The sequence below is a fragment of the Siphateles boraxobius genome, unplaced genomic scaffold (genome assembly GCF_051911475.1).
Source record: "Siphateles boraxobius isolate OS27281-9 unplaced genomic scaffold, OSU_SipBor_1 13, whole genome shotgun sequence".
Taxonomy (NCBI): Eukaryota; Metazoa; Chordata; class Actinopteri; order Cypriniformes; family Leuciscidae; genus Siphateles; species Siphateles boraxobius.
In genome coordinates, this window is record NW_027508733.1 from 28,315,773 (window position 1) to 28,335,614 (window position 19,842).

General features: G+C 42.9%; 2 protein-coding genes across 5 annotated transcripts in view; one reads left to right on the forward strand and one right to left on the reverse strand.

The window, feature by feature from the left end:
- rpl32 (ribosomal protein L32) overlaps positions 1-19,842 on the forward strand; it is a 251,962-nt gene that overhangs the window by 139,451 nt on the left and 92,669 nt on the right. The window lies entirely within an intron of this gene.
- LOC143736236 (semaphorin-3D) overlaps positions 1-19,842 on the reverse strand; it is an 80,146-nt gene that overhangs the window by 4,699 nt on the left and 55,605 nt on the right. For all 4 annotated transcript variants that reach the window (XM_077226951.1, XM_077226954.1, XM_077226953.1 and 1 more), the window contains 11 exons: positions 10,293-10,453; positions 8,183-8,245; positions 7,742-7,861; positions 7,457-7,550; positions 6,721-6,849; positions 5,047-5,189; positions 3,788-3,902; positions 3,613-3,682; positions 3,020-3,164; positions 954-1,176; positions 277-365 (listed from right to left, as the gene is read on the reverse strand). In XM_077226951.1, the coding sequence (XP_077083066.1) occupies positions 277-365; positions 954-1,176; positions 3,020-3,164; positions 3,613-3,682; positions 3,788-3,902; positions 5,047-5,189; positions 6,721-6,849; positions 7,457-7,550; positions 7,742-7,861; positions 8,183-8,245; positions 10,293-10,453 (1,352 nt within the window). The remainder of the gene's footprint in view (positions 1-276; positions 366-953; positions 1,177-3,019; positions 3,165-3,612; positions 3,683-3,787; positions 3,903-5,046; positions 5,190-6,720; positions 6,850-7,456; positions 7,551-7,741; positions 7,862-8,182; positions 8,246-10,292; positions 10,454-19,842) is intronic.

A 19,842-nucleotide genomic window follows, 5' to 3' on the forward strand; every position in this document is an offset into this window, starting at 1 on the left:
GCCCCTGGGTTTGGTCACTTAAGTAGACAGCCATGGGAAATCTTAGAGCAATCTGTTTTTCTTCTTTAGGAGTTATTTTTGTTTGGGAAGTGCTTGACATGAAAACAACAACCAATAAAAGCCCAGGGTCAGGGGTCATGAGGGAGTCCAGCAGATGGCATGACAAACCAGCAAGAAAGAGAGAGAGATAGAGAGAGAGAAAGAGAGGGAGAGAGAGTGAAAGAGAGAGAGAGAGAGAAAGATAGAGAGAGAGAGAATTAGATCTTATTCAATTACCTTGAAGACATTCAACTCCTCTAGAATTATTTCTTCAGTTTCCCAGTTCTCTTTAGGTACAGAGACCACCTTTATTACTTTGCCGTCATCTAGAGATACAGAAGATAAACTGTGTGAAATTTCAATAGATAGATAGATAGATAGATATTCACATTAACCATAACCTTTAAATATATCCCATAATGCACCCTTCCTTAGTTACCATGGTAAGTGAGCACTGGCTTTTGGCGTGTGTATCCAGCCCCCTGAGGGCTGGCAGCTGTTACACTGTTCTAGTCCTACACAGTGTAAAATTGCAAGTCTGCTCTCTGTACACAGAGGTTAAGCATATTTGACCTGGACAGAGTATCTATTTGTCCTACATGATTCACTTAGATGTGGCAGAGTTCAAGCACACATCCATCAGTCCAGCAGGACAAATGTTAGACAGGAAAAGAAACACTGGCTCCTCGGAATGTTAGGATGATCCCAGGCAACAAGAACACTGACCAGCATGGGAACATCTTTGATGGCGTTTACCGGATCTGGTCGCCTATCTAGAAGACTTACACATTTGTAGTGCAATTTAGGTCTAACACTGTGTCTACAACTGATGCGAGTTGTACTGTAGTTGTCACACTTTTTTACTAGTATAAAAGATTCAGCTCTTTGAACATGTTAACCACTTTCCAACATACCTGTGCCAAGGTGTAAGACATCATATTGGCCATCCTCTGCATCAACCCTGTCAACCACAAGCTTCTTTAGCTTGTAGGGTGCGTTGATCCGAGTAAAGACTGGATGCTTGTGGATGGGCACCACTGGCTCCCACATCAGCTGATGGGCCCTCATGAAGCTCACAACATCGTCTGGGAAATCACGGGTGGACTTGTGCAATGGGTCGTAGGTCTCGCTCGGACACTGAAGGGACATCGGACACATAGTTAAGCTCATATTCTGGAACCCTGTGGAGAATCTGGCATAACAGTCACAGACTAAGGTAAAAATAGTCGAAAGATTTGTGCAGATGTGGATTTTGGCCACTGTTTGAGATCATAGTGTAGCAAGCATCATAATTCTTATTTTTCCATATTGAGAAATGCAGTTTTAAAGGAATCTTCTGTTGTCAGTCATTTAATCCACTGAAGCAAGTGAGTCCATCTCATCAGTGACGCTGGCAACGCTATAACGTCTCTGCTTTGGGTTGTGTCTGTTGCGAGTGTGTTTAATCTGTGTTTTTTCAACACACACAGTATAATCATCAGAGATGCACGCGATTACATTTGGAAATAGACAAGCTTGGTTTCCAAATGGCCCAAGCAAAGATATCCTGTAAATTCTACAACTTTTACAAACCCAGCCGGTATAATCACAATGAACACATCCAAAATTAAATATTTTAACATAAAGGCTATATAACAACTGTCTTGAGACTTTAAAAATATGCAGATTGTACCGGAGTTTATGCTGGATTTCGTGCATAAATATATTTTTTTTACAAATTAGACGCTTTGCAGTTTTTATATATCTTAAATAGGCTATTTTATTTTGGATGTGATCATTGTGATTTGATTGGCTGGTTTTATAAAAGTTTATAAATTGACAGGATATCTTTGCTTGGTGGATTTGGAAACAAGTCTTGTCTATTTCTAAACGTAATCGCGTGCATCTCTGATGATTACTGTATATTGTTCGTGTGTAAAAAAAAACATGGCATTTGATTAGAGGCTAGTCTCACTTTGTCCCACAGCCACATTAAAATAGTTTAGATTTGTGTACATTGTTTCTGTTAATAATGTATTGTATTAAGTGTCCATTTCATTATAATAATCAGATAATCATATTCAATTATCATAAATAAGGTTGGGTCAAAATTGAGCATTTAAAAATTTACTTGAAAGTAACGAAATAGTTACTTTGTGAAGTAACCAGTTACTAATTTAGTTACTTTTTGGAAGAAGTAACTAGTAACTGTAACTAATTACTTTTTAAAAGTAACTTGCCCAACACTGGTCATGACCTTGTAAAGCTGGCAAACATGGCATGGGAAGCGGGAGAGCTGGTGGACCATTTATACCAGCTCAGTTTTGCTTTAGAACAGCATGGTCATCTATTCTGGTCATCCAGCTAGACCAGCACTATACCAGCTCTAATCAGCATAAACCAGCCTGAACCAACATGATTTCATGCTGGATTTTTCAGCAGGGATGAACATGGCATCTGAATGAAATAGAAACATTTTACATGTAAAATGAGTCTAAAGTAGGTTCCTTTAGTTTCAACATGATCTTAACTGCACCTTCTAGTCATTAAACCCCATAATTTGAAAGGGTTAATCTGTCTACTCAAGAGTTCAGGTCAACTCTGATGTTGTGACTTTGCGAATTAATGGAGCAGAATTCAAAGCCCTGATAATTGACTTCCTTCTGGAGACCTCACCACTAAAAGTCCACTTCACAAACTGCCCAGACACGTGACCCCTAGAGTGCTTGACGACACTTTTACGGCCCCCTTGAGCCAGTGCAGTTAGTGCGAGGAGTGACTGGCCGCATGGTTTCGAAGCTGCCCCAACACTTCTGCAATCCAGAACTAACCATAGATCTCAAATCTTGCGTGCACTTGTGATAGCAGCATCAAGGTAACAGTTAGACTCAACCCAAAGTTATTCAAGTTGTCAACAGAAAGCAAAAAGAAGCATCCCTTCAAATGAAATATCATCTTCTCTAACCCTGCCAAACATAATTCCTCCATGTTGAGAACTCACCGTCCCTGGCCGTGGATAAGGGATCCTCCCCTTGTACTCCATCCAGCGATAATCGGGCCCCTCCTTATGCGCAAAGGGCCCGTTGAAGGCAGCTCGGATGGAGGCCATGGAATAAACGCAAACGGCTGAACCTCTGAAGACAGAGCTTTTGAAAAGGAAACATGTATTAGTCAGATGCCAGGTTAGAATAACAGATTTCTTCAAGCTTTGTGACCTTTCACCCCCCCTTATGGCCTCAAGCTATCCATTCCTCGGGTGGGAGCACCGAGACGGATTGTTCTAGATGGATCGGGCGGGACGGAGACCATCCTGTGACCACACTGTTGATTTTAGGGGCGTTTTAATACTGATGTCAGTTCACAAGATAAACTAAGATAATCAGATTTAGGTTCTTGGAACGAACAAGGGAGGTCTGAGAACCTGAAGGGTTAGTTAAATGGGAATGAGCGTGACGGATTGGCTGATTTGGATGGAGCCCATGCAGAAATTGAGGTAAACAAATATAACATTGACAGGAATGTCGTTCTAAAAAGTTAAGAGGATTATTGGGTGGTGACCCTATGAATGACAGACTTTCCAGGCAATGAACCTACCTGGAAGTGGAGAAGACACCATAGAAGACTGGATTCTGTGGATCTTTGGTCTCCAAAAGAAATATGTCCTCTAAACATAAGAAATGGGCAGAAAGTATAACTGGGGTGATTTTTTTAGTTCATGTTGACTATAACAAATGGGTGATTGAAGTGTGATTAGAGTGTGTAAACATACCCAGTTCGTCAAAGTGTGTGTCCATGCCTCCAGGTCCTGGTACTGAGCACACCAGCCTGGCCTTCAGGAAGGTGCTCCAGCGATTGATCAAGCTTCGTTTTCCTCCTATGTCATTCTTATGAACACATAGAGCTTGATTTCAATACACTACACAACTTTTAAAATCTAGGCATCATGCACGTAATGACATCATAAATGGTTACAGAGGAAAAACTGGGCATAATACACTAAATGACTAAGGATCACTCACTACCAGACATTTAAGCCTTTCCAAACACACCACACCATACTCACAAAGAAACATCATGTGGCTCCTTGCTAGGAGATGCATGACAAATAAAAACAATATGTGTTGTAAAATCGACTCAAAATATCAAACATGTTGGATGGAATCATAGTCTGAAGCGAAAAACATTGGATTCTATGCCCAACATACACTACATGATTTTCTTTGAAATCTGTCAATTCCAAATCCCATAAATCTGACTTTTGGCAACCAGCGTTGAATCCTCAAGACTGCAAATTGGTGCAAAAATTGTGTAGTGTATTCAAGCCGTAAGCAATGACACTATCTCAATAGCAAATATCAAATACATTACATTTTCATACATTACAAACAAATACAGCGTTAAATAAATTAAATCCACGGTTCCAATCATTCACGGTTCCATGCTGGTGGAATGATCTCCCCACCCTCGTCCAGAATGCAGAATCCCTGACAACATTCAATAGACAACTGAAAACTCATCATGAGCACGTAACCTAACAAAAAACAAACAAAAAAAATCTTTCCTTTTCCTTCAAATCCTGCCTTATGCTACTCTGAGCAATGCCTGAACTTTGTATTTTGAGCACTTCTTGTGTTGTTTTTGCCTCTTGACAATGACTTGACTTGTCTTTAGTCCTCAGTTGTAAGTCGCTTTGGATAAAAGCGTCTGCTAAATGACTACATGTAAATGTAAATGTGAAATATTAAAAGCGCTTCAAGAATGCTCCGATAAGATAACCCTGTACTGAAAACCTAGTTTGCTAGATTTGTTGCTAGATTAGTGTTTAATTACTCTCAAACAAACACATCATTCTTTCATTATTAGGTACATGCGGCTGCTGCTAGTACTGTGCAACAGATGATACCGAGGCCTACACGTCCATTCATTAATGCCTACAAAAGACTCATTGATTCTGCATACCAAACAAAGGTCTTTTGGATCTATTTCATGTTTTTATTGGCTCATTACGGCGCTGGATTTGGCACTCACCTTGCAGACACGGGCCACCCGACTGTAGACACGCTTGTCGAGCTGGTTGGACTCTACGGCGGTCTCTTTAAAGAAGAAGTAGACTTTTTCATCGTCCAAGCTGTGAGTGTCAGGGATGGAATATGATCCCACAAATTCTGGCTCTGTGAAAAGAATTTGGCATCAGAGAGAGTGAGGGTGGAGGAAGTAACACAAGTTAATTAGGCAGCACCAGCACAAGCACAAGCCCCCCAAAACAGTGAGTTGCTAACATTTCAGAACATACACCTCCTGCTTATCCACTGCCAACAATTTCTATACCAGTATTTCTTCTTGTATTTTTGAACAAATCACTACACATCCTTAAAACCTGCTAATGTTTAAAGATACTTAGACTATATATATATATATATATATATATATATATATATATATATATATATATATATATATATATATATATATATATATAAGCAGTGTTGGGGTAACTTGAGTTACGTAATTGGATTACTTTTTTCAAGTAACTAGTAAAGTATTGCATTACTTTTAAGTTTACAATAAAATATCTGAGTTACTTTTTCAAATAAGTAAAGCACGTTACTTTGTTTTCCCATGTATTGACTGATAGCTCTCCTGTTTCCATGTTGAGAGGATTCAGTATTCCTCAAAATCAATAAAAACAGTGAAATGCAAACTCAGAATATTACGCAAACCTGCAAAATATGTTAAATAACACTAATATACGTTATATATTTAATCTCACTTTATTAACTAATGTCTTTCATTCTGACCTTTGATGATCCAATTCAGCTATACAAGGAAAAATGACTTGCTTAAGACGCATCACATTTGTGTTTAATTTTTCTTTTTAATGCTGAAGAAAGAGTGTTAAACTTTCCAAACTTGCCAAAAACAGTTTTTGTCATTAAAAACCAAATAAGCAGCTCAGCCCAGGTGAGAAAAAGTAGCGCAAAATTAACGTTACTAACCAAAAATTTTTACTAACAAATGCAATTAGTTACCCTTTTAGGGAGTAACGCAATTACTAAGTTATTTGCAAACAACATATTAATCACAAAATGTTTATTAAAGTGAAAATAAAATTCCTTTCTGTTGCAGGAAGTTCAAATATTGACTGATAATTCACATGACATATACCACAGGCGATTGGCTAAAAAAAAACTTCTCTTGGTGGCTGTTTATACATTTCTTTTAGATAATCAGCATAGCATTTTCAGTTATCCTCCTTTATAGCACTGCTACAAATATACACTAATCTAACAGCCTAACTTGCTGGCAGTATCCAAAAATAGTTAGTTAGGTGTTAGCATGCATGCTAACTAAAGAAATGAATTCAAAAAGAAGTAATAAAGTAATTTAAATGTGTAGTACATGTAGTACATTGCTTTTTTTATTTATTTTTTTAGATTTTGTATGAAAAAGTAAACATGGCAGCATCCAGGTTATGTACTTCTAGGCTGCATTTGCCAGCTGAGGAACTGCCATTGAGATTAATGGAAATCCAAAACAATAGCTGTCTCCAGGTATATTAGACCCTTATGCTTGTTCAGTTGTTGTTTATTTATCAATGAAATACAACTAGATCACTTTCTCTACCAGCCCAGTTTGAAAACCAAGGCCATGCAGTTTTTGCATACACAATAAAAACAATGAATGTTTTATTTCACTTCTCACCATTTAGCCAGTGGTCCTGGTAAGCTTCAGTGCGGATATAGTGTTGATTGCTGCTATGCACAGATGTGCGAAAAATGGCGGCATTTGTTCCCATGAAATCTACGGACGTCCCAGCGTACAGGTCCCCATCTAAGGTGAGTATATACACAAAATCACATCCAGAACGACTCAGAATGACAAATGATTTTCTATGATACATAGCTCATTTTTAATGATTCTACCCTCTGACTCCAGATCCTTAGTCAAAATACTCTGTTTTACAGCAGCTTGTGTGAAAAGGAAATTTCGATTATTCCAGAGGCATCATTAAATGGTCAAAAAGGTCTCCAGTTGCAGTAATAGCCTTTAATTAGGTAGCATATGGTTTATGCATTATGACCATCTGGGGTGTACATGCTTTAGAAAAAAAACCCTGAAATATATTATCAATTTTTGCAGCTGGGTTTCTTTTCCTGACCACACTGTAACAGGGGCATTTTTTAAAACTTTTTTACTGCCTATTACTGTAAGTGCTCATTGGAGTCAAAAATGGGTGACAAATCTGTTTACTGGGGGAACTTCAAAATTGCCCTGTGCAAACTAACATCTGGTCCAGAGCTTTACAGATTTATTGACTCATATGGGAGTACATCTAACAAATGCACAGTTTTGTGCATTTTTCCGTTTACCGCCTGCAAATGGCTGATGGGTTGTTTTTGAGGACGATGTGTTTAGGGTGTAGGGTCAGGAAACTCACCTGTCAGATGGGCGGTAAATGTCTCATGCGGACTGAAGGGACATTTTCCTCTCCCGGATTCTCCAACATGGCTGAGAAGCCGGAAAGTTGGTTTCTAGGACACCAAGACAAAGACTGTCACTTTGTTTGCACCATTACCCTCAGTATTAGTTCAGCTTTATGTGTCAATAAGCCTCTGTTGGGACCAATTCACCCTGTCGGTGCTCATATATACAAGATGTCAAGCTTAAAATGTGTTTACTGTATTTCACACTGGTCAAGGGTCTAAAAAGATTGACTGCTCACCTCAAGATTGTGTCCCAGGTCAATGTAGGTGCATAGTGGGTGGAACGCGCCGGTTCCACATACATAGACATGAGTTTTATTGAAGGGCTGTAGGAGTCTCACGTAATTGGCACAGTCCATCTGAGAGATACATGTGGTATGTGATTAAAAGCCTGATTTTAAAGAGTATTTGTGAGGATAGGTGGATTTGAAGCGGTTTAAATCACACAGTAATGCACCTACTGATTTTCGTCTGTTATTGCAGGGGGGAATTATGTTAAAACTTCAGACTTGCACTCCCTTAAGACTTTGAAATATACTCCCCCCATAAAGCTATAAATATGATTCTTTTCAGCTTTTATTCTTATCTCGGTCTGTGAGATCACTTTATTAAAAAGGCATCAATGGGTCCTTGAAAGCTTTTTTCTCCATTTGTGCCCTTTTAAAGTTGTAGCGTCTTACCGATAGATTCTTTCCTGCATATTTGCAGCGTTCGATGTGTTCCTGTCCAGCTGGCCAGTGAATCTAAAAATAAAAGAGATAAAAGAGAGTTTTCCCAAGGATTCTATAAAGATAGAAGAGAGTTTTCCCAAAGAACAGAAAATAATGCATAATAAAAAAACATATTATAGTTGTAAGTTAGGGCGGTTTGTAAAGCAGAGAAAGCTATGTGCTTAAACACTCAAAAATATATTGATATATAAATATATTATTTAATAACTAGTTTAATAGTACTATAAGTTTGAATAATAATATCCAGGACCTAGTAATAATTATTACTAAAATGTCCTACACCCCTTTTTAATTGATTCCTTTTTAAAAAAATATTGTGCATCACATTAATGTTCTTGTAAAAAATGTGTACAACAAGTAATAATCCTTGGTGCAATACCATCATCACTCAACAATCTACATGCCTCTCAAACTGTAATCATTCCCATGTGGGAATAATGTTCAGGTATTGACCTAATCATTAGCCGGCAATCAGCCCACTGTACATAATGATATAATTGGAAGATCGAGAACCTGGCGTGCTTTAGTTCTTATGAAGATCACGTATGAATGACTGTGCCATGACCTTACGTTTAACCTCATCATTTCTTACAGGCATCTTTTGGTATTTCACTATTATAAAAGACAGAATCAATTAATATTGAACCAAATGTAATGTTTATTTAGCTGTGATGAATAGTGGAGAATGAAGTATGTAAATGCAGATACGAATGTCTGGCCAACACATTGCAAGCACTTTACTTAACATGCAAACCTCCGTACTCAAGGGGGCGATAGAGATACCTTCAAATATCTGCGTTATTAAACTGGCCATGATAGTTGACCTGAAAACTGTAGAAAAACATGCTACGCTAATGCATATATACTATAGCCTGCATCCGTGTTTACATTTCAATGCATATTTCTGATGATGAAATCGGTTAGCGTACATACAGTAGCGTTTGTGTTCAGGTAAACTTGTGTCGATTACCTCAGAAAATAATTTCAAACTTTCCTACGTTTGTAAAAATGAACAAAAAGTGTTTTTACTATAGTCAACTATAATAGTGGAGTTCAAAGATTGGATATAAATATAAATAGATAGGCCTATTCACACCTATAATGATAATGATAAAGATAGTTAAAAATCATTCTTTATATAAACGAATAGCAGAGTCCACACCACAACTAAAACGATAACTTAACAGAGAAGCAATATCGTTGGAATCATTTTTAGAATTATTTTTGTCAGCTGGTGAACGATAAAAACATTGACAGCCAATAAGAATCCATCCTGGTTTAAGGAGCTCGAGCATTTAAAGCGGCAGACGACAAAACTGCAGCGGGCGCTTATAATAAACAGACTGATATAATCCGCTGGTGTGGATGCTAATATAGTTTTTTATGTATAAAGAACATTTATTTGTGGTTATGTGAACATTAGATGAATATTCCATTTTATCATTTTGAAAATGTCATGAGAACGTTATTTGAATGTTTGCTCAACGTTTAAAACATGTTTAACAAAATTTTCTTCTCAACATTACGAGATATAATAATGTTACAAGAACGTTCCATTATTTTAAGAATGTTTCGTCCTAACATTTATATAAGCTGGCAATATACTAATGAAGCAAACATACAGTAATGACAGTTAAGCATTATAGCCTTGATTTGCGGTGTTGCTAGCAAGCTTTTAAATTTTACGCTGTAAAAAAATATCGTTGGTTTAACTTAAAAAACTACGTAACCTCTTTATGTATCGCTTTATGTAAATATATTGTATATCCAACTTTGTATATAGAGCTGTGCAATAAAACAGTTTGTGAGTTAACCACTTTGTAAACATTTTGTATAGTTAAGAATTGTAAAACTAAAGAAGATGCATTTTTTTATACACTTTTACTGAGGGACAAATCATTTTCTGTGCAGTTTTTAGACAGAGTCCTGTAACTTCATAAGATTCATGTGAACAGTAATGCATTGTAATCATGCTCTGTTTTCACTTTAGTGACCCTTATCCTCTCGGTCTGTAAATGACATCATGCGCTGTCAGATTGAGGTATTTGCGTGCGCTGACCTTGCGTGCCGGTTGTGTGAGGCTGTCAGAGTTCAGCATGTAGATGTGGTCTCGGCCTCCGACCAGCAGCCACCCGCGGTCCTCATCCAGCAGTAAGGCCTGGTACGCTCCTGCCTCGCCACCGTCCCAGAACACCGCAGAGCTGTTCCTCGACCTCAGTTCTGACAGACAACAAAAAAAGTTTGTTTAGTTGACAACATTTAGAACTCCCAAATGTTCTGGTACCACATGACGATGGAAAAACATTGACGAACACGTTTGCTGGGTCGTTCCCGATGCCTCCTGCAGCGTTGGTCCAGTTTCACACTCAACTTGATTCTATCGAACCCAGTGGCGGTTTTAGGCACGGGCGAACCGGGCAGTCGCCCAGGGCGGCAGTTTTTCATGTCACATAGGGGGCGGCACGAGCAGCTAAAAAAAATAAAAAATCCTTCTGCGCCGCGAAGCGGTTCCCTTTCGAAGGGAACTCAACAATACGTCAACGACGCTATGGGGGAACGCCTCAGGCGTGACAGGTGTCTGAAATCACTATCAAATCACGTCAATCATATTGACCGGCGACAGCCCGTGAATCATTAGCGTGAATGATTAACGTGCGACCTGGAAGTATAAAGGGGCGCCTTGCAAACATGACAAATCATCTCATCGTCTTCAGGGACTGTTTGTTTGAAACGCTATTCAAGTATACGAAGGTAAGAGAAAGATGAAACGCACAGCTAAGGCAGATTGTTTTCGTAAGTGTGCCGACCCGTGTCCGAGGTTTCTGACACCGGCCGACACACACGAGCTGTGCGTTTTTTGCTTGGGTGAAGAGCACGCACGGGAGGTTCTCGAGGGAGCCCTCTGTGCTAACTGCGAGCGTTTTTCTCTTAAAACGCTCCGCTCTCGTCTGGCCCTCTTCTCGAGTGAAGGGGGTTCAGCGTCTGGACCTCACGGCGCGGGTCCCGCTCGTGCCGAGGCCGAGCGGCGACTTAAATCATGGGGCTCCCAGATGGAGCTCGTCGATCGCCTCGAGAGGGTTGTTAACCTCTCAGATGATTCGACGGCTGACGAGGGCGAACTGCAGGTCGATGGGGAAGATTACTCACCGACTGTACCTGCAGTTGATGCTCTTCAGGACGCGCAGGAGATGGCTGAGGAGGTTTATGATCAGGTAGATCCTGAACCTCCTCAGCCATCCTGCCCCGTGTATGCAGAGCTGGTGGATGTGATGGAGCGCGCTGTCAATAGGCTGCAGCTGCCTTGGCAGCGCGCTAGAGGAGAGATCGCTCGCGGTAGGCTCGACGATCGGTTTCTCCCCGGCCATACACCACCAGCTCAGGTGAGCCTTCCATTCCTTCCTGATCTTCACACGGAGATCGAGAGGGCATGGAAGAGCCCATACTCTGCCCGTATTCACCGACATCAGCGGGCCAGTTTCGCTGATGTCGAGGGGATCGGAGAGCATGGGTACGTGTCAATGCCGCCCATTGACGAGACGTTCGCGAACTATCTCGTGTCTGGGCGGGCAGCGACATTGAAAGCTCCAACCCTGCCATCCAAACCGCTAAAAACAACGGCTCGTTTGAATGGCAGAGCATACACGGCAGCAGGTCAGGCCGGGGCTGCTCTGCACACCATGGCAGTATTACAGGCGTACCAGGCCGACCTGCTGGGGGATCTCGACCAGGGGGCAGGGATGTCCCCTGAGGCGGTGGCTGAGCTGCGCCGCACCACAGATCTGGCTCTCCGGGCCACCAAGCAAACCGCTGCCGCGATCGGACGGTCGATGGCGGCGATGGTGGCCACGGAGAGGCATCTGTGGTTAAATCTAGCCGACATCGGGGAGAAAGAAAAAGCCTTTCTCCTCGATTCGCCGGTTTCGCCTTCCGAACTCTTCGGCACCTCCGTAGAGGCGGTGGTGGCGAAGTTCAGGGAGGCGAAGGCGCGCTCAGCAGCGTTTAAAACTTGTATACCGCTGAGATCCGCGTCCGTACCCTGGCAAGCGGGAGAGCCTGGCCCTTCACGGTCTGAGGACCGTAGGCACGGTCAGCGAGCCAGTGTCGCCTCTCATGCGCCCCCTCCCTTGAGGAGCAGGTCGCAGAGAAGGCGTGACTCCCGCAACAGAAGAGATTTGAGGGAGGTTATCCAGCACAAACGCACACAGCGTCGGTAATGGATAACCTCCCCGGAGGGTCACGAAATCTGCCCTCTCTCTTCTGACCCCCAGGCGTTCGTAACATCAGGCCTGGGGATGGGCCTATGATGAGAACTATGTTCTGATGGCCCACCTAGGCTTGGTTAGTGGAAACGCCCCTTTCAGGCATGTAAAGTGGCGGATCCCAGGTTTGTAAAGAACTATCTGGCGAGTCTTCACTTTGCACGCCGCAGGTGAGCTGCTGGTCTTTTCAAAGAGTATTTTTTGTGATTAAAAAATAACATATCTCTCTTTACAGACCTCGTTCCCTGTATAGAGTCATGGGGTCATGTCAAGGTAATAAGGTAAGAGAACTTTATTGGATTATCAGGGCCCTGAAGTTCCCCGTTAGGTGGCCAGAACGGTAACTGTGTTAGCCTTCGGGCTGCTAGCCACCTCAGGGTAGAGTGGTTGGTCTCTCTCTTTAAATTGTTTTACTTAGAGTGTTGACTGACGCTAGAGCTTCAGATAGATCTTATGTCCGGCCCACAGGTCCGTTTTGACTTCTTCCTGAGTATGTCGCCCCTTGAGCTCTGTTTGGGTTTTCATTAGGCTGAGCGATTCTGCAGCCCTTTGTATGGAATAATACAGACTATATTCTTTAGTAAGGCTGTGGCTCCTCCGAGCCCTCAGATAGATCTATGCTTGCAGGCTGGCCCTCACCAGGGCCGCCTCTGTAGCTGGCCTAGGCTGTGCCAGGGATAATAGAGGCGCTCTGCTAAAAATTTTAGCATTTCTTCCTCTGACCCTTCACTGTGTGAATGTTGGTTTCTAGCATCCCTGTATAAACAGCCTCCTCCCGTGGGTGTCGTTAGGCCAAGGCCCGCCCCCTTCTCTGCATTCTGGGGTGACTAGAGTAATGCAGCGTGGTGCTGAGGATGGTTTGTAAGGACATGGTAGGCCTCAAACAGGCCTCCGTGGTATATATGTCTTTATTGAGCAGGGTTAGGCCGTCTTTCGCTTCACGAAGAAGACTGGGTTTCCTGCCCGACCCTGCCATGCAGAACTGGCCTACGGATTTAGGCCGCCAGTTTAGGCTTCACTCACCTCGCTGAGCTACTGCTCGAGCGCTAGGTTGTAGGTGGTTGGCTTTCATTCAAGCCCCACTCCCCTAGGTTGGGCACAGATACATTTCTGTCACCCCTAGAGCCGCTGGCAGGCCCGCACCCTGGTAACCTCAGGGTGAGGTGTGAGTATTCCCCTGTGATACAGGGTAGGTCTGAGCACTTCACTCCCAGTTCTGTTTTATCCCACCTCGCACCACTATGGCTCGGGTCGAGTATGAAGTAAGCTTCACTTCTTCTTTGGTCGAAGTACGCTCCCCTGAAGCCAGAGCATTGCCCTGAGCTGACGCCCATGCATAGATGGTAGGCCCCTGACTAACTGGGGCCTCCGTTGAGGCAGAGTGGCGTATGTTGTACTCCCCTTGTTTTAAGGGTGCTAGCTTTCTTGCGGAGTACACTGCCATGGGCAATGTGATTAGGCACCAGGATGCTGTAGGCGCTGTGTAAACAGTTTTTCTGCCAACAAAGGCTGCGCCATTAGGTAGTAGGCCTCAGCAGGCCTCCTTGATTGGACAGCCCCCCAGAGGGCACTGTAGGCCAGCTCACTTTACGTGGTTGGCCTTGGTGGTTCGGGCAGTTGACTCACTGATGGGTAGTAGGCCTTAAACAGGCCTCCTCGGAGGTGAGTCCCAACATTGTGGGACATACCTTATAGCGCTACTGGAAGCCCATTAGTGAATTATGCTGTGTAGTATGGTTTCCAACAGTGTACTTTATGGCAGAATATGACTTGCTATTAGCTAGTAGGCCCGACCAGGCCTCCCTGACAGGCGAGTCCCCAGCTGGCTGGCCTTAGCAGGCCACCTTATACTTTCACCCGGACTCAGGGCTCAAAGCTACCAGTGGTTATCAGGTAGTAGGCCACTCAGGCCTCCCTGAAGGTGAATTCCCACTTAAGATGGTTATCAGGTAGTAGGCCTCACCCGGCCGCCCTGAAGGCGAATTCCCACTTACGTTGGCTATCAGGTAGTAGGCCTCTCTGGGCCTCCCTGAATGTGAGCTCCCAAATATTGCGGCTGTCAGGTAGTAGGCCGCTCTGGGCCTCCCTGGATGTGGGCTCCCAAATATTTTGGCTGTCAGGTAGTAGGCCTCACCAGGCCTCCCTGAAGGTGAGTTCCCACATGCTGTGATTATCAGGTAGTAGGCTCCTCCAGGCCTCCTTGAATGAGAACGGTCAGGTAGTAGGCCTCACCAGGCCTCCCTGAAGGTGAGTTCCCACAGATAGTGGTGACCAGGTAGTAGGCCTCACCAGGCCTCCCTGAAGGTGAGCTCCCCACATACTGTGGTTGTAAGGTAGCAGGCCTCACCGGGCCTCCCTGAAGGAGGAGTTCCCACGTACTGTGGTGAGTTCCCACAGTTTGTGGTTACCAGGTAGTAGGCCTCTCCAGGCCTCCCTGAAGGTGAGCTCCCCATATACTGTGGTCGTAGGGTAGCAGGCCTCACCGGGCCTCCCTGAAGGTGAGTTCCCACGTACTGTGGTTATCAGGTAGTAGGCCTCACGTGCCTCCCTAAAGGATCAGGTAGTAGGCCTCTCCGGGCCTCCCTGTAACGCTCCCTAGTGGTGCTGGGTTTATGAAGCTAGTGGTCTCTTGCTATCAGTTTCAGCTAGCATTAATAGGCAGCTGCTGAAGGCGAGCTTGCGCCCTGGCTCGCTAAAGTGTTCATTCTCTGCTAAAGGTTCCCTCCCGGAACCTTTTCTGCCTACAGCCTGGTTTGCCTACCAGGCAGACCTTGTGCTCCCCTCACGAGGGTCTCTATGAGCATGCGGCTTCCTGAGTCTGGTCAGACAGTCGTAGGCCTCTCGTGAGGCCTCCCAGTTAGATCAGCCCTTAGGCCTTCACAGGCCTCCTCAGTGTTTTGAAACACAGACACTGGGTTGATCCGTGGATCGAGTAGAGAAACTCCCCTCGCTAGCAAGGGTCGGAAAGCACTATGCTGAGTCATACTCTCTGGGATATCCCGTCTCTGAGATCCGGGCCGAGTGGTTCACTGCCAGCTTCGCAGTCCCTCGGGTTGGATGCCTTACTTAAGGCATTTGTCCAGAGGCTCTGTCTTCAGACAGACAGGATTTGGCCAGACTAAGTGTCTATGTACTGGCGCCAGGTCAGGCCGTCCTGGTGGCATTTCGGGGTGAGTACGTTCCCCTGAATAGTGACTGGCTGGGGTTCCCTTGGGTTCCCTAGCCACATTCCCTAGAAGGGACCCCTTCTAATTGGAAGCTGAGGTTCCAGGCCCTGAGCCGGCCCAGGTAGACCTTTCATTTAACCATGTTTATGAAGGTTTTTCTGTGAGGCTGTAGCTTGGGCTATGACCGTAGGGAATGCTGTCACTGACAGCCCAGTGTGACCTGAGGGTGAGTGGTTCTAGCGTTTCATTTGAAGTTGCTGGTTCTGACAGTTGTCACTGCCACTTGGCATGCACTCCCCTTAGCATGGCGGCGTTGGTATATCGTTCCCCATAGCGTCGTTGACGTATTGTTGAGTTCCCTTCGAAAGGGAACGTCTCAGGTTACGACTGTAACCTATGTTCCCTGAGAACAGGGAACGAGACAATACGTCTCCCTGCCATGCCGCGGGGCTTGCCTACCGTACAGTCCCTTCAGACGATAAGGTGATTTGTCATGTTTGCAAGGCGCCCCTTTATACTTCCAGGTCGCACGTTAATCATTCACGCTAATGATTCACGGGCTGTCGCCGGTCAATATGATTGACGTGATTTGATAGTGATTTCAGACACCTGTCACGCCTGAGGCGTTCCCCCATAGCGTCGTTGACGTATTGTCTCGTTCCCTGTTCTCAGGGAACATAGGTTACAGTCGTAACCTGAGACGTTTTCCATTATCTGGCAAATTGGCGCCCCTGCTTACAGAGAAGGTGTCGTGTGTGACGCCGGTTTCACACTGCACGCGTTTGCAGTGCATATTTTTTTCAGCGCCCATGTTAACAGATTAGAGCATTCACACACACCGCCCGCAGAGGCGGCGCGGCAGCGCGTAGCAGGAGCACTGTATCAGCAATACTCTAATGCAATTAGTGGGGTAAAGTCAGTCACACTGACTCACACACCACCTCGACTTTCTTCCAAAATAACACACATTTCATTCATAATATTATAAATACAGGTCTATAGTTCCTGCAAATTTTTATTTTTCTGAATTGTGTGAAATGGCTAATAAAAGTAAGTAGCCTAATACAAAACGATTTTCTGGGTCACCTCACTAAGGTGAATTGGTTTAGTCTTGATGGACAGGAAAAGGTCAACGCCATCAGGTGCACAATTTAGAAAAAAAAGGAAAAGAAGAAGAGTAGAAACGAGCAAAAGATAAAGGTATGCAACTGTTCTCTCTGTGGTATGATTACGGTATCCATGTTGTCATGAATGAAGGGCTAATGTTAATTGTGGGTAACTCGTCTCTTACGTTTCTTAGCCTTTTTGCTATGATGCTTGTTATGCTTATACAACAATAATTAGGTTTTAAGTCAACAAACACGAGATCTAATTTCACCATAATATTGTGCTTTGCAACAAAACTGTTACAAGTTCAGTTATTATTAATTTCCATCGGTTGGGTTAACGTTAGGCCCTGTAATTAGCCAATGGAATTTTCAAATCTCTAGGTAGTTTCAAGTCATGTATACTTTTCTTGACCTCAACTACAGTGGTAGCTACAATGACATTTTAATGACAAATTCAATTTGTACCTCTGTAGTTGAGGTCAAGAAAAATATTCATGACACAGTTATAATGGCCTCATGATGACAGCCAATGTTCTGTTCTTAGTGCAATAGTGTAATAATTAGAATCTCTTTAGTGTGTTTTCACATTTGTGTGATAAAGTATTTGTGCTATAGAATATTTATTCTATATTTTATTTGTATATTATTCTTAATGTGCTCTCTGCTCTTGTTGATTTTTTTATATATCTGATTGTATATATTTTTTTGGCACATTTATAGTTTAGCCTATATTTAAATTCTGATAACTTACATTGTCATAGTTTGTGCAGAATTGTGTCCATTGTCTTTTGGCAATGTTGGATGTAATGGAGGATTTGTGCAATTGAGAAATATAATTTTCTCTTTATCTTATGTTGTTATAATAAAATATGACTGTTTGTGGATAATTTTGTGTGGTGGTCGAAGGTGGTCTCGCCCAGGGTGTAATTCAATGTAGAACCGCCACTGATCGAACCCCATCGAACGCATTAGCGTTCAACTTAAGTCATCACAAATGTGTACGCCGCATGATATTAACGTAACATACAACAATAACAGAACGAGGTCAAAATATTGGTTCATTTTGTATTAATTTGGTGCTAGTATGCTCAGCTGAGTAAACGGCACTTGGGTTTACTGTATGTGTGTCGGATGAAGCAGGCTTTCTGCTGCTTGTTAACAGAATCTTTTGAGGGAAAAGTGAATTGCCATTAATTTGCTGAACTGATTGCATGTGTGAATACACTGCAGGCTCAGTCTTGCTCGTATTCAAGGTAAATCATCAATACTACCATCCCTTACATGTGTTTTATTGAACTAAATATATCGTAATCGGTTAAATGCATGCGTAGGTCGTTTTCTCATTCACTTGAATCGCGGCACGAACTCAGAGCAGCTCGTAGTCTTGGGTCCAGTACCCCGGTGTGCTCAGGGGTCCGAATGACAGATTTCACATTATTACCAATTTTTCATGCAAACCATGCCCCGCTCCGAACTAAACCGCCAGAGGAAAAACAACCTTAGTGCGTGTTATAAATCAGAAATGGAGAGAGAACATTGTGTTTGGTATGTTTTTCGTCTTCAAACCAAACTTGGGTCTTCAGCCGTCAAAGTTTATATCCCGTCTGGCTAGCGCGCTTCCCATAATGTTTACGCACTAGTTCAGTAGGCGGAGAGTAGACGGTCTTTTGTGGCTGTTTGAACACATTCGACCAAATGAGCGTTTACTCTACGAAAGCAATCCGTTCGTATGTGTTTTCGACTACCCCTGAATGTGGGACAAGCTCAAAACGTTTTAGACCCCGTTTACACCTGCATTTAGGGTCGTCCACTTGTGATCCGATCTACCAAAACACATCTTAATACCAACAGGGTCTGAGTAGTTTACATAGTTTTCTAATACGCCCCTCATTCAGTTAAATTCTGAAACGCTAGAAGCTCATCTGTTCCTTTCCTGTGATGTTTTGTTCGCTATAGGGTCTGAGTTCATTCAGAGCGTTCACAGTTTGCATTACGCAGTCTTACTAAACATCTTTATTTTATTGTCAACAAAAAAAACAGCCAATGGATGAGATCATGGCTATTGAGAGTCTAGCATGTGTTGCTCGTGTGTCATGCGCTGGATCACGAACAATTCCCACATATTTCTGATAAATGAGAAAGAAATCCCCCTTCGCAACCACTTCCTAAACACACAACTTCTCATTACGCCTTAAAAACAAGCATGGCCACAAATGACTCCATTCCTTATATCTCTTTCAAAGACACATCTGGTTGAGACTCCACCCTGTCCATTGGGTCCAGTTATCAGCTGGATGGACAGACTTTTCCAGGCTGTTAAGATGCTGTGCCAGTGTACAGGTTCACATCAAGTCTTATGAGAGCATGAAAGAGTTTTGCAGGTCTAGCCAGAATCTGTTAGGAAATGGTTTGCTTTAATGTGTCTGAATCATAAAACACCCAAGCACTGACCCAAGTCAATGACGTTTACTCATAATATGATGGTTTGGAACAGTTGGTAAATCATACCTGAACATGTGACCGAAAACAATGACGTTGTGCTAGCAACTAAACTAGCATGCTAACTGACTGATCTGTGATTGATGAAATGATTAGGGTTGCAAAACCGAGGAGGGAACGACGTTCAGGCTTCAACACAGAGCGGCTCTGATCAAGACTGACATGCACATCTGGTGGACATGATACAGCTGGAATCAGGAGCACTTCTGAACGATCCATTCATGCTGAAAGTCATTTTGTACTCGCAATAATACAATGTATTTTATTAATACTTAATGTTGAGTGTTTAATGAGTTGCTGAGTTGTTTATTTTCAAGATATTTAGCCATTGTTTCTGGGCATTTTTACATCAACCACTCAAGAGGACATCAACTGTTTAAAGTTGTGCATTATATTGTTTGTTTTATCCATTAATGTGTTTAGCTTGCTGTCAATCATTTCGGATATTTATTTACCTGTTCAGAACATCAAGTCATTGCAACAAATTGTTTAGACAATGTCAGAAAAAAAGGTTTAAAATCATATTTTTTCTTCTTCAACAAAAGGCCAGTGAACTCTAAGAGGTTAAAATTCAG